The 12,715-nt window shown below is 52.7% G+C and overlaps 1 protein-coding gene across 1 annotated transcript in view; it reads left to right on the forward strand.

The window, feature by feature from the left end:
* NUB1 (negative regulator of ubiquitin like proteins 1) overlaps positions 1–11,522 on the forward strand; it is a 29,340-nt gene extending 17,818 nt beyond the window's left edge. The window contains exons 9-15 of the mRNA XM_030308849.1: positions 1,069–1,255; positions 1,857–1,964; positions 2,777–2,929; positions 7,407–7,553; positions 9,080–9,175; positions 9,847–10,024; positions 10,278–11,522. Coding sequence (XP_030164709.1) covers positions 1,069–1,255; positions 1,857–1,964; positions 2,777–2,929; positions 7,407–7,553; positions 9,080–9,175; positions 9,847–10,024; positions 10,278–10,456 — 1,048 coding nt within the window. The 3' untranslated portion in view covers positions 10,457–11,522. The remainder of the gene's footprint in view (positions 1–1,068; positions 1,256–1,856; positions 1,965–2,776; positions 2,930–7,406; positions 7,554–9,079; positions 9,176–9,846; positions 10,025–10,277) is intronic.
* The last annotated feature ends 1,193 nt before the right edge of the window (positions 11,523–12,715 follow it).

Genomic DNA, 12,715 nt, shown 5'->3' on the forward strand with positions numbered 1-12,715 from the left:
AATGTTATTTTTGAGAGAGAGATACAGAGTGTGAGCGGGAGGGGCAAAGAGAGAGGGAGACATAGAATCCGAAGCATTCTGATGTGGGGCTCGAACTCACAAACCGTGAGATCCCAAGTCGGATGCTTGACCGACTGAGCCACCCAGGCGCCCCCCAAGTTTGTCTAGGTGTAACACACGATTCCAAATATTTTCCTTCCTTGTTGAGGTTCAGATTTCAGGTCTGGATTTGCATGATGAATTTCTAAAAATCACATTTAAAATAAATAATCTTGATGTCTATCTTTGTCAACATATCATTGTCTTGTTTTCTCCCTTTCTCTGGACCTGGGTTTAGCCCTGCTGCGACAGCTACAGGGTAGCATTTAGCCTGTACCTGGGCCCCCACATCCGTAAGCTTTTAGAGCTTGGCATTTTCTGGATCCTTTTTCCTCCCACCTTGCCTGTGACTGCATATGAATACCTTGTTTTCACCAGTTGGGGCATTCCCAGTAAGCAGTGATTTTTTTTTGGGTGTGTCTTTAAAGCATTGGTTCTTAGCTTTGGCTGTATGTTAGAATCACCCAGGGAGATACTCGACATACAGCATCCAGGCCCTATCTCCAGACGTTTCTATCACAACTTGATGTAGATGGGGTCTCAGCATCAGTATTAACCAAAAAAAAAAAAAAAAAAAGAAAAAATTCCTCACTTCCAGGTGATTCTGATTTGGAGTCAGGGTTGGAAACCTTTGCTTTAAACCATGGTCTCCTCGTGTTTGCTGACGGGTTTTGACACGGTGACCCCAATTTCCACTTCCTGCTGAACGTCTTTCCCGGCACAGCAAGGCTGTGCGTGTGTTCATGCCCAGGGCAGATGGTATTAGACCGTTATTCCTGAGCCCTAGCTGCTTTTTCCCCATTGGGAGGATTCAGCTTATAAATACAGCTCCCTTCGCAAACATAGGGGTCTGTGCTTTAGAGCAGCCGGTCTTTGGAAATACAGCGAAACCTGGAAAAGACTTGCAGAAATTCAGAAAAGGTTGTTAATGCTCCCTTTGTGTGCTGTCCCCCCCCCCGACCCCCCCAGTGAGTGCTGCAGGGAGCTGCTGGATACGGTAGACAACTATGCAGTGCTCCAGCTGGACATAGTGTGGTGTTACTTCCGCTTGGAACAACTGGAATGCCTTGACGACGCAGAAAAAAAACTAAACTTGGCTCAGAAATGCTTCAAAAATTGTTACGGAGAAAACCATCAGAGGCTGGTCCACATAAAAGTATGTTACTGTACTTCGTTTATGTATCATCAAGCCCATGTCTAGAACTTGAGCTGTATTCCTGTTAAATAAATATTCCTGTTGGAGATGGCCGCCAAAAGGCGATTTGATGGTCGCATGCATGGTGCTCGTTTTATGCGCTTTTTCGGTGGGGTGGTTCTACAAGGTGGGCTGCTCAGTGTGTAGCCAGAGGAACACAGTTTTCCAGCCACAAAACCCCCGCTGATGGTCACCCCGACCAAGAGAGCTTGGTGACTGTGTTCAGTAGAGTCTCGTGGAAGATTTAAATGCAGGAAAAAAATAGACATTTTGAATGGTAACAGTTCCCACGAGTGAGTCACAGCTCAAGAACTGTGATTTGAATAGGATTTTTCTAAGGTGATTTCCACAGGTCAGCAGAATTCTGCTTGGAAATCTCAGGGCAGCATAAAACCTCCCTGGTTTGGGTTTTTGTGTACCTCCTTCCCCTCCAGGAGGAATAAACGTTTTCGTTACGCTGTTTTGCCCCTGCGGGGATGAAAGGGATTACAAGGGTGAACATTACAGCTCTGTAATTAGAAACAAGACCATTTTATTCTTTTTTCTTCCCCAATAATTTTAGGGGAACTGTGGGAAAGAGAAGGTGCTGTTTTTAAGACTTTACTTGCTTCAAGGTATCCGAAATTATCACAGTGGAAACGGTGAAGAGGCTCGTGAGTATCTCAACAAGGTAAGAAAGTGAATACTCCAAAGTGGTAACCATTTTCACCTACTTTTTTTTTTCATCTCCCAAAGTTAAGTATTTCATAAACTCAGCAGTTTGTGACTTGTAAAGGACATGCATGTATCTCCCGTGTTCTCTGCCTCGTACATACCACAAACATACTTGTATCCGTTAGGGTGTAGGTGAGATGCTGTGATAAGGAAACCTCAACAAGACAGTGGCTGTAATTGGCTAGAAGTTTCCATGCCTGTCTGCCATCTGGCAGTGGAGAGGTGAGCAGGCGGGGTCAGTAGAGCAGCTCCGCCAGCCTGTGTGCGGCAGCCAAGGATGCTCCTGTCAGTCCCCTTCCAGCCAGCAGAGGGGGCAAGAGAGAGAGAGTCCAGGGCGGCCTCGGGAAGGGCCGGAAGTTGGGGCTGTCACTCCTGCTACGTGCCCCTGGCCGGGACTTAACCCCCTGGCTACACCCAGTTGCAGGAGGGGGTGAGAAATGCCATGTGCACAGCTCCAGTTCAGGGGATTTGATTACATAAACGGGGAGATAGTGGATACCGGCCCCTCCCATGATACTCCAGAGGCCTGTTGCCTTCTGTTACATTATGATACATCACATGCACAGCGTGGGATCTGTAGGGATCTGTAGAGATCTGTATTCTACTCGAGCTAGTTGATGACAGGTAGAGTTGAAGAGTTTTTATCTAAAATCTGACACAGCCCTCAATCACATAGGGTACAAGCTAATTTCTTTCAGGCTTTAGCCTTGTGTTCAGCTTTAATGTTGTTATAGTTCATGATTCGTGTATTTTTTTCCTTGTCTGCAGGCACGTCAACTCTTTAAAGAGCTATATATTGATCCATCAAAAGTTCACAATTTGTTGCAGTTGGGATTTACTGCCCAGGAGGCCCGGCTTGGCCTGAGGGCATGTGACGGGAACGTGGACCACGCGGCTGCCCACATTACCAGCCGCAGAGAGGTACCTTAACGTGGTCTCGGCGACACTGGGGCTCCGCCTTTGCGTAGGTGTGAAACTCGAGGCCATAGTAAGCCTGTTTCCAAAACGCTATAGCTCTTGGATTGGAAGGAAGAGAAAAAGATTATTCCATGGTAGTTATTAACAACAAGGAGCTCTTTATACTTCGGACTGGGAAGAAACAGGAGAAACTCGTCTCATTTAATTGAATTCATCTTCAGGCAGCGTGGTTTCCTCAGTTTTATTTTCTGCTGCGGCGGCAGTAGCTCCTAAGCCTGTCTGTGCGGGTCTTTGCTCTCTTTCTCTCTCTTTGCTTACCATGGTAGATTCCGGAAACCAGTTTAAAGGGGGGCTTTGTTTTCCCTTGGAGCCGTAGCTGTAGTTTGGGATGGCATTCTTAGCTGGAAACGTGAGTCAAGTCATAGGAGCAATTAACATTATGAAGGCGAAGGGACAAAACTATCATCATTTGGAACGATTATAAGTAAGTAGATGTTCGGGGGCACCTGGATGGCTCAGTGGGTTAAGCATCCAACTCTTGACTTGGGCTCAGCTCATGATCTCACGGTCTGTGGGTTCGAGCCCCACATCTGTCAGCGCAGAGCCTGCTCGGGATTCTCTGCCTCCCCCGCTGTCTGCCCCTCGTCCACTTTCTCCCCCTCTCTCTGTCTCTCTCTCTCAAAATAAACATTAACAAAAATAATTAAGTAGATTTTGGAGCTGGAGGGCACGTTGCCATATCTAACATGCTAGTTTTCAGTAAGAGTATTTGGTCGGGAAGGCCCGGTGTGGTCCCTGGCCTGCCTGGTGCTGGAGCGGGAGTGGATCCGTGGGCCAGTTACACAGCAGCCAGTCTGAAGGGCTGTTTTGCCTTCACCTTTTAAGACCCCCGCTGGTAGCTACCTTTCTGTCTGCCCGACTGCCCTCCTGATCATGGTCCGTTGGGGCTTGCTGTAGAAGTCAGTGAGTGGGTGAAGGCAGAGGCTTGGAAAAGCTAAGTTTTGTGTGTTTTTGCATTTCACACAGTCTTATTCAGTACTAGGGCGCCTGGCTGGCTCAGTCGGTAGGGTATGCAGCTCTTGATCTCAGGGTCGTGAGTTCAAGCCCCACATTGGGGATAAGGCTTGAAAGTAGATGAATAAATAAACAAGTTCAGTACTAGGAGAAAAGCAAGCATCGCTGAGACTGCGTTTGTTACGTTAATTTTGATTGTAAGATTTCACTAGCATTTGGAAAGCCAGCATTTTAAAATGAGACACTGAAAAATATTTCTCATAATCTTTCCTTACATTTGTATATACTTTAGAGTTTATAAGAAACATTCTCAGGGTCATGACGTCATTCAGTTCTGCCTGTGATCGCCTGAGGCCGCTGGGGCAGATAATTCTCAGTTTTACAGATGAGGAAAATGGGGCTCAGCGGTTGACGTTTCTGGGGTTGTGGGTCAAATCAGTGGTAAAACCTGAACTAAGACTCTGGTTTTCTCATGCACTTTCCACGCCCATCTGACGACAGCATTCTGATGAGTTTTTACCAAAGGTTCTGAAAAGCCAAGAGATACTGTGAGGGGGCAAAAATGACCACTTCCTGACTTTATAAGTAGCCAAAATAAACGTTAAAGAACAGTGGAGTCTTGGGGCGCCTGGGTGGCTCAGTCGGTTAAGCGTCCGACTTCAGCTCAGGTCACGATCTCGCGGTCCGTGAGTTCGAGCCCCGCGTCGGGCTCTGGGCTGACGGCTCAGAGCCTGGAGCCTGCTTCCGATTCTGTGTCTCCCTCTCTCTCTGCCCCTCCCCCGTTCATGCTCTGTCTCTCTCTGTCTCAAAAATAAATAAACTTAAAAAAAAAATTAAAAAAAAAAAAAAAAAAAGAACAGTGGAGTCCTACCGTAGTGCATTTACTGAACCAAGTCCTAAGCCCTTGGAGAAAATCAAGGGCAAGATGGTGTATGCAGAGCGGTTGACCCGGTTCACTCTTGGACCCGGTGGACGTGTTCAGGGTGCTTTGGGTTGAGAGCAATGAAAACCCCAATCCAAGCTGGCTTAAACTCTGGGCAGGAAATTACTGGCCTGCTTCGCTGCTCAGAGGCAGCATGAGTCTCCCTCAGGTTAGTTGGGCCAGTGGCTTCCCCCTGGGGCGGAGAGCTTGGCTTCCGGGTCTGTCCACTGTCTGTGGTCAGGGTCCTCTCCTCACCCCAGGAGCTCGGTCTGCGCTTCAGAATCATCTGAGCAACCCTGAGCTGCTCGCTGACTGGCTGCCTTCTAAGCAGTCACTGTGGGGGCGGAGGAGGGAAGACACTAGAACCCCCCCCCCCCGGGGCTCGTCCCGAGTACAGGCTGGTTCCCCTTTGGGCCAAAGCAGCAGACACCGAGGTGGCCGCAGTGCTGAAGGGCTGGGCGGCAGGGAGAGGCGGATGTCCCCGTTCCCCTGACGCCCCCGAGCCCGCTCCGCATGGGAGGCTGGGCTGGGTACCCGGCATACGGTGCAGTGCCCACTGTCCTCCGGTTGGTCTGCTTTATGTCTCCGGTTTCTACTATAAAGAGAAATGTCAGAAAAGATTGTGTATCCTCTTGTGTACCGACACGAATAAGAGCTGGTGTAGACATTTGTAATTAAACAGCACTCCGTGAGGCTCCAACTCAGTCTCAGGTCTGTGTGACGTGAGCCCCGTGTCTCCCGGCTGGCTGCGTCTTGCTCTGGGTTCTGACGCCACGCACGTTTCTTAGCCCCCCCCCCCTTTTTTTTTAAATGTTTATTTATTTTTGAGACAGAGACAGAGCATGAATGGGGGAGGGTCAGAGAGAGAGGGAGACACAGACTCCGAAGCAGGCTCCAGGCTCCGAGCCATCAGCACAGAGCCCGACGCGGGGCTCGAACTCACGGACCGTGAGATCGTGACCCGAGCCGAAGTCGAAGGCCCAACCGACTGGGCCACCCAGGCGCCCCTTCTTAGCCCTTTGAAATACGAGTGGGAGAAGCCGAAATCGGAAGCAGTGATGGGCAGGGTGAAGGCAGCTTGGGGGGTGGGGAGGCGCGAACAAAGGTGGAAACGTGAGGGCCACGGAATCGCTCTGCTGGCCTGTGTGGCTGTGGCGCCGGCAGGATGGGGGCAGCTTGGGGGCGTGAGGGCCGGGGGGCGAGGAAGGGGCACCGGCACCTGATCGGGTGGGGCTCGGAGCAGGGGTGAGATGGCCCAGCCTCGGCCTGCGCAGGGCGCCGCGGCAGTGCTGGGGTGGGGGACTCGCTCCAGATGAACACAGGTGAAGGGGGCTGGCCCGTCGCGATGCCCCTGGTGATGCAGATGCTTACCGGCACCTTGTCCGCTTTGAAACGGGAATTTAGTCTAAGGACGCCTTCGTCCCCGGGGGTGTTTGGGGGAGTCACTCGGTTCTGTGAGTCCTCCTGCTGACTCTGCGGGAATTTCTGGCTGCGCCGTGAGATCTCCTTTCTTCCTAAGAGATGAGGCCGCAGCCCCCCCGTGTGCAAGAAGATGGGGGGCACTTGGTGCTTGGGGTGAGCCACGGAGGTAGGAACAGACCTAACAGAGGAGAGAGAGCCATCTTCTCCGCTGTTCTGTGTCGGGTGAGAACTGGCCATGTCCAGAATTGTGCAGAAGCAAGCCCTCACCCCAGCTCTGCGGTCAACTGTGACCTTGGTCCGCAGGCCACTTAACTTTCTTTAGAGATTTTCTGTCTTCTCATTGGCAAAATGATGAGGTTGGATTAAACTAGTGCTTTTCAGAGTTGTTTTAGCTTGTTTTGTTTTCTGTCAGCAAAATCCGTTTTTTAAAAATTACATTTGTTTTCAAAAATTCTGAACTCTCTTCAGTGGGGCTGGGATGGGAGAGAAGAGGCTAGAACTCTCCACAGCCCTTCTCAGACTCTCGCGGCAACAGGAGGCACTTACGAGATCCATGGTCAAGAACTGTGGGATTAGATGACCTTTGTCACCTAACATTGACCATTCTGGAGGTTTTAAATAGTCTAATAGGCCCTAGGAGGCATCTGAGTCTCTGCTGCCTGGAGTGGGGTGGGTCGGGTCTGCAGCTCTGCGGTCACCTGGGACACTGCCCCCAACCCCCAGAGTCCACCATTTTAACAAGATCCCCGGGGATTAATGAGGGGCCAGGAAGTACCACCCCTCCCAGCCCCCCAGAGAGGGTCCATCCGCTTCTCCGGCCTGGCGGCAATGAGCTCCCTGGTTCCGAGTGGCCTGTTCTGGTCGGGATGGCGGTGACTAAGAGGCACTGTCTTCCGGGCCTGGAGGGAGGACTCCAACACCCACGGGCCCTGCCCCAGGGGCAGCGCGTGCCCCCTGCCCTCGCAGCCCTCATGCTCTTGCTTGGGTGAGATGTGCGGAGCGGTTCGCTCCCCTTTTGTTACTCGCTTGGCCCGTCGACCCCAAGAATCCTACAGAGCATACCGAGAGGTCTCCCTACGGAATCCCAGTCCCCAACTCGGTGACTTTGCTGTTTTCCTAAAGGAATTGGCCCAAATAAGGAAAGAGGAAAAAGAGAAGAAAAGACGCCGGCTGGAGAACATAAACTCTTTGAAAGGAATGGGCTACTCTACTCACGCGGCCAAGCAGGCCCTGCATCAGGCCAGCGGGAACCTGGACGAAGCCCTGAAGGTAGCGCGTCCCCCGGGGCCTCTCGGCCTGCCCTGAGCGCCCCTGGTGTGGCCGCGGGGCCCCTTCTTCCCCGGATCTCCTCTCCGGTGTCCCCCCGCGGCACACGGAGCCCCCCTCCCAGGGCCTTTGTCCCCAGTCCTGGCATGGATCTCAGGGTCCGTTCTCGTTCTCGGACCCAGTGACGGGGCCAGAAGGACAGACCCCACCTCGGTGCCCGCCCACTGTTGGGCAGCGTCCGTGGGGCAGAACTCTGCGTGAGGTTTCTGTTCGCAGCACCAGGGGTTGGCAGGGACGCAGGAAGGGGACGGTGATGAAAGTTGCAGTATAGTTTTCTTTTCATTAAAACGTTTTATTTGAATATCGTGTTGTTTCTTGATGCAGTCAGTACACGCTGACCTCAGGGAGTGCAGAGTGTTGGGGAGACAGAACACAGCGGAGCGCGGCCGCCGTGTGCGAGCACAGCACGTCGGGGGCAGGGCTGCAGCTGCGTTGTGGGGGATCACGCCCCCGGGGGCGCCTCTCCGGCAGATGTGGGGCACCCTGAGGGGAGCGGGAGCCCCGGGGAGCTGCCGGGGTTGTGCCTGCCAGAGGCTGGGGCCGGGAGGGCGGGCGTCACCTTGTCGCCCTGCCGAGGGGTTCCTGCTGGAGCCTGCCCTGCCCTTGCCTTTTATTCTCAAGACCTCCTGTCCGTTCCCCAGAGGTTTCCACAAGTAAATGTTTACCTATATATTATATAAATAAATATATATGTAAATATATACGTACAAAGACGTATATATGCGTGAATATATAAATAGATATAGATATAGATATAGATAAACAAATTTGAATATCTAGTTTGGCTTCTCGCGTTGGAGAACTATAAAAGGCGGGGAATTCTGAATGTGTGCAGGACCGGTGGGGCACCACGGCAGGTTTGAACTGCACCAAGTCGTGCATCGACGCGTGCCACCAGTACGGAAGTGTTTAAAGGGAAAATTCCCAACGGGGTTTTTTTAGGGTTGAGTAAGCACCATGTGATATGAAAATCAGGGGTCAAAAGAACTCTTATGCTCGTCTCGACGACATGTGAGATCTAGCTCGTGACACTTTCCAAAGAGAAATTACATTGGTTGGCCCTGCACTGCCTGAGAAGCACTGGCGTGTGTAGCCTTTTGTGGCCTGTCGCCCCGGAGGCTGAGCCCTAACGCAGCTGGGGTTGCCGTGGTAGCTTCCCACCCGGGCGCTCTCGTCCCTTCCTGGGTTCTCAGAAGGGATCTTTTGGTCTGGCTAACCTTGCTCATGCTGCAGATGTTACCTGGGGCAGGAAGCTTTTGAACACCAGCATCCCCGCCCCGCCCCGTGTCTGCGTCCGGGGCTCCCTTTCTCTGCTTTCTCAGCACCCTTTGCCTGGTCCCCCCGCGGCGTCCTGAACTTGCGTGTTGGCGTGTCCCCTGGCCGTGTCTGCCTAGCACAGAATAGGTGCTTGGTTTGTCTAAGTGAGCAGGTGTTCGTGATGAGTAAAGCATGTCCCTGTGTGTTTGTAGATTCTTCTCAGCAATCCTCAGATGTGGTGGTTGAATGATTCAGATCCTGAAACCAACAACCATCAAGAAAGTCCTTCCCAGGAAAACATCGACCAAGTAAGTCAGGATGGATCCACGTCCCTCCGCCTGCACAGCCTTGCGTGGGATTGCCTAGGGTGACGAGGTTGGCGGCAGGACGGGGCTCCAGGCGTGACTCAGGCCCACCCCAGGAGGCCAGCCAAGCACGCAGCAGTTGCAGCGGGTGGAAGTGGAGTAGAAGGCATTTCCTTCAAGAACAGGACGTCAGAAAGCAACTGGAAGTTCTTAGGCTTTTCTCCTTGTGTGTGCACACGGTACTTTACACACCAGGCACGCTTCTTTCAGCCCGGTTCTCCGCCTGTGACCTAAAGAGACGTCACTCTGGCGACTCTGTCCACATCTTCCCTCCCCTGGTAGCGCACCTAGTATGTTGTGACTGCTTGACTAACGGTCCTAGTGGCGAGGGTTATCACTTCCCTGCCGGCCCACAAGCCTGCTATGGCCGGGCACTGGCACGTTTGGCTCGTGTCTTCCTCGGTCCCTTCCAGGCAGCCTCGCGTGCACACCGGTGCTAAAGAGCGGTGCGCACAGTAGGGCAGCGCTGTATGCGTGCCATGGGTTTCAACACGTGTTCCCGCTAGGGCCGTCTTGGCGGGGGCGGGCGCTGGCTAGGGGTGTCGGACGGGTGTCGGCCGTGTGCAGCCGAGGCCCGTCAGCGGCGGCTGCCCCCTCCCCGTGTCCTCCCCCAGCTGGTGTATATGGGCTTTGACGCGGCAGCAGCCGACGCTGCCTTGAGAGTGTTCAGGGGGAACGTCCAGCTGGCAGCTCAGACCCTCGCCCACAACGGAGGAAGCCTTCCTCCTGACGTGCATCTCTCGCTGGAAGGCTGTTCGTCGACACCATCCACGTCCCCTTCCGACTCCGCAGGTAGGTCTGAGGTCTCGAATGCCCACTTGAGAGAGGCCTGCTAACCGGAAGCTGACGGGGGAGGGGCGTGACGAGCTGGCTGGGGACTGACGCGCCTCCAGGGCGTAGGCCCTGGTCTGCTCTGTGGGCTGCCCGGAGGGCGCGGCCGGGCTTTGTGGAAGTCGCTGGGGGTCCCTTCCAACTTTCTGTGGCATTTTCTCCTTTTTCTCCTCTTCCCCCTCACCTCAGCTGTTCCCACACCCCTCTGTTGCAGGTGCCTCTAGTGCCTCAACAGATGAAGATATGGAGACAGAAGCTGTCAATGAAATATTGGAAGATATTCCAGAACATGAAGAAGATTATCTTGACTCAACGCTGGAAGATGAAGAAATTATTATCGCAGAGTACTTATCCTATGTAGAAAATATAAAGTCAGCAACAAAAACGGAATAATGGGCAGAAATAAGTACTGAGTTTCTGCTTATAAATTCTATCATTATGAAAAGTCCAGTGCAGGTCGTCTTTTTTTCCTTCTTTTTATCTGATTCTGCTCCAAGAGTGCTTCCTTCTTGGGCACAGGAGGGGCGGGCAGGGAACGGGCCAGCCGTGAAGGTGAGAGGGAACGGTGGGGGTGGGGGGGAGCGTCCAGAGATCTATTTCCTCTTCATTTTGCCCGGCTCTCCTGCCCTCCTCAGCCCACTGCTGCTCTCTTCCTTCTTCCCACCATGCAGCTCTGCCTTTCAGCTTCAGCCTCGCTGCCCCGTCGCTAAAACGTCCTTAAGTCTTCAACCGTTCCAAGTGCCCTGGGGACCTAGGGAGGAGGCATCCCCTCCAGTAGCCATACCGCATTGTGGCAGACTGAAAGCTCGGGTTCTGTGCTCTTAGTTTAAGTAAAATATGCACTTGTAATTCAAGGTTGAAGTTGAGAATTTATAGACGTGCAAAATTCTTCTCTACAAAAATAAAATCCTTTTATTAAACAGGAAAGTCCTTAAATGCTGACCAAAGCACCTTATTTTTCATTAGCACTTTCAGATGCTGCGCTGTCCTATTAAACTCACTGCCGGCTGAGATACCTATCAGAGATTATTAAGATATATTTTCTCCAGGTTTGTGGGTTTCTTTGGTGTATCTGTGTTACAGAAGACTGTTTCCAAAGGTACGTAGCTGGCCTCTTAATGGCTCACGTGTCCACTCTCGGTGCACCACACATTCCCCTGTAGATGTGTGTTAAATGAAAACCCGTCCCAGCACTAGGACACAGCTGGCAGCAGCCGTGCCAGATGTGTTCCTGAGCCTCTTCCCTTCCTGCCCTTCCGGAAGTCTCTGGAAGCGCCTGTGACCATCGAGGGCAGATGGGTCACATCGCTGCCATCGACGGGCTGGGGGAAGTGCTTCAACTGTTTCACTAATCATTTTCACAGAGCTTCGACAGCCGTCCAGTTTGGGTGGGTGGGAATCTTTTCTGTCCTTCTTTTCAAATGGATGATACGGTTGGAAATAAAAGGTGGAAAAGGTATTCAGAAATCGTCAGCCTAACTTTGCAATAAGTTGCTCAAACTCCCTACGCTGCCCTACGTGCTGAAAATGTCTGGGTGGTTTGGAGTTTCCTTTAGACTCCAGGTGCTTGCTGCCATCGATGTCCTCTAAAAAGATGGGACGTCCAGAGCAGGGCAGAGGCTGACGGTGGGAAGACTACGACACAGGGGGGAGGGGAGTTTGGGCTGTCAGGGTCGAGTGGCCAACGACTAAGATGAGGAGGTCTCTCAGCCTCGCCTGAGACCACGTCTCACTCGGATTTCGGGTCTGAATTGCAGCTTGTAGCCAATCACTGTCCTGGGCTCGGGCCAGGCATGGCTTCTAGCTTCCCAAGGGCTCTTTTAACGGTCATAAATGGGCTAGGGAAGCAGAACCACGCGAGCAGGGCTCGGACGCGGCTTCGTTTTCTCGTGAAGAGACGCACGGAAGCCAGTTCTCGAGTGAGGGACCGTCCTGGGTACGTACCACGTAAGGAGGGCGGCCCATCCGGACTTGGGAGACAGGCTCCGGTCCTGGCTTTGCCTCCAGCTGGTGGTGTGAAACTAGACAGAAAGCGACTGAGTGCCACTCCCCGCTCTGGAGGGCAAGAGAAGCCACAAAGGACACTTGTGATGAAAATTTTCCCCCAAGTCTTTAAAGAGTATGGCGAGGCTGAGTCACAGAGGAGGGAGGCCTTGGCGGAGGCTCTCCCTGGAGAGTCAGAGGAGAAGGGAGAACATTCCAGACCTGGGGCCAATGAGGAGGCAGCACAGGCCAAGTGTGCCACATTCGTGAGGTTACAGCCGTTCTAGACCCACCAGAGGATGGACTGGGGGCAGAGAGTGAGGGTGGAGGGACTGCCGAGTGCAACCACAGAGCGCCCTGAAAGGCGGGCAGGGGGTCCAGATTTGAGTGGCCGAATACGCGGGCCATTAGGGGTTCGAGAACTCCGGGCAGCAGTGGGTGCAGGTGTGTGTCCGCTAGACGTGCCGCCCTCACCACATCCGACGCTCATCCTTCTCCAGTGCAATGCCACCCGCTCTTGGCTTTGGTGATCCGGGTCCTGACCCTATTCCTGCCCATGTCCCTAAGTACTTCTGTCCTTCCCTATTCAACGTTATTTATCAAAGGCAGAGGATACCTGGTTATCTGGTCTTTACATCCTCAACGTCTCTAGCAAAGGCTTGTGTGTTG

The sequence above is a fragment of the Lynx canadensis genome, chromosome A2 (assembly GCF_007474595.2).
Source record: "Lynx canadensis isolate LIC74 chromosome A2, mLynCan4.pri.v2, whole genome shotgun sequence".
NCBI classification, from domain to species: domain Eukaryota; kingdom Metazoa; phylum Chordata; class Mammalia; order Carnivora; family Felidae; genus Lynx; species Lynx canadensis.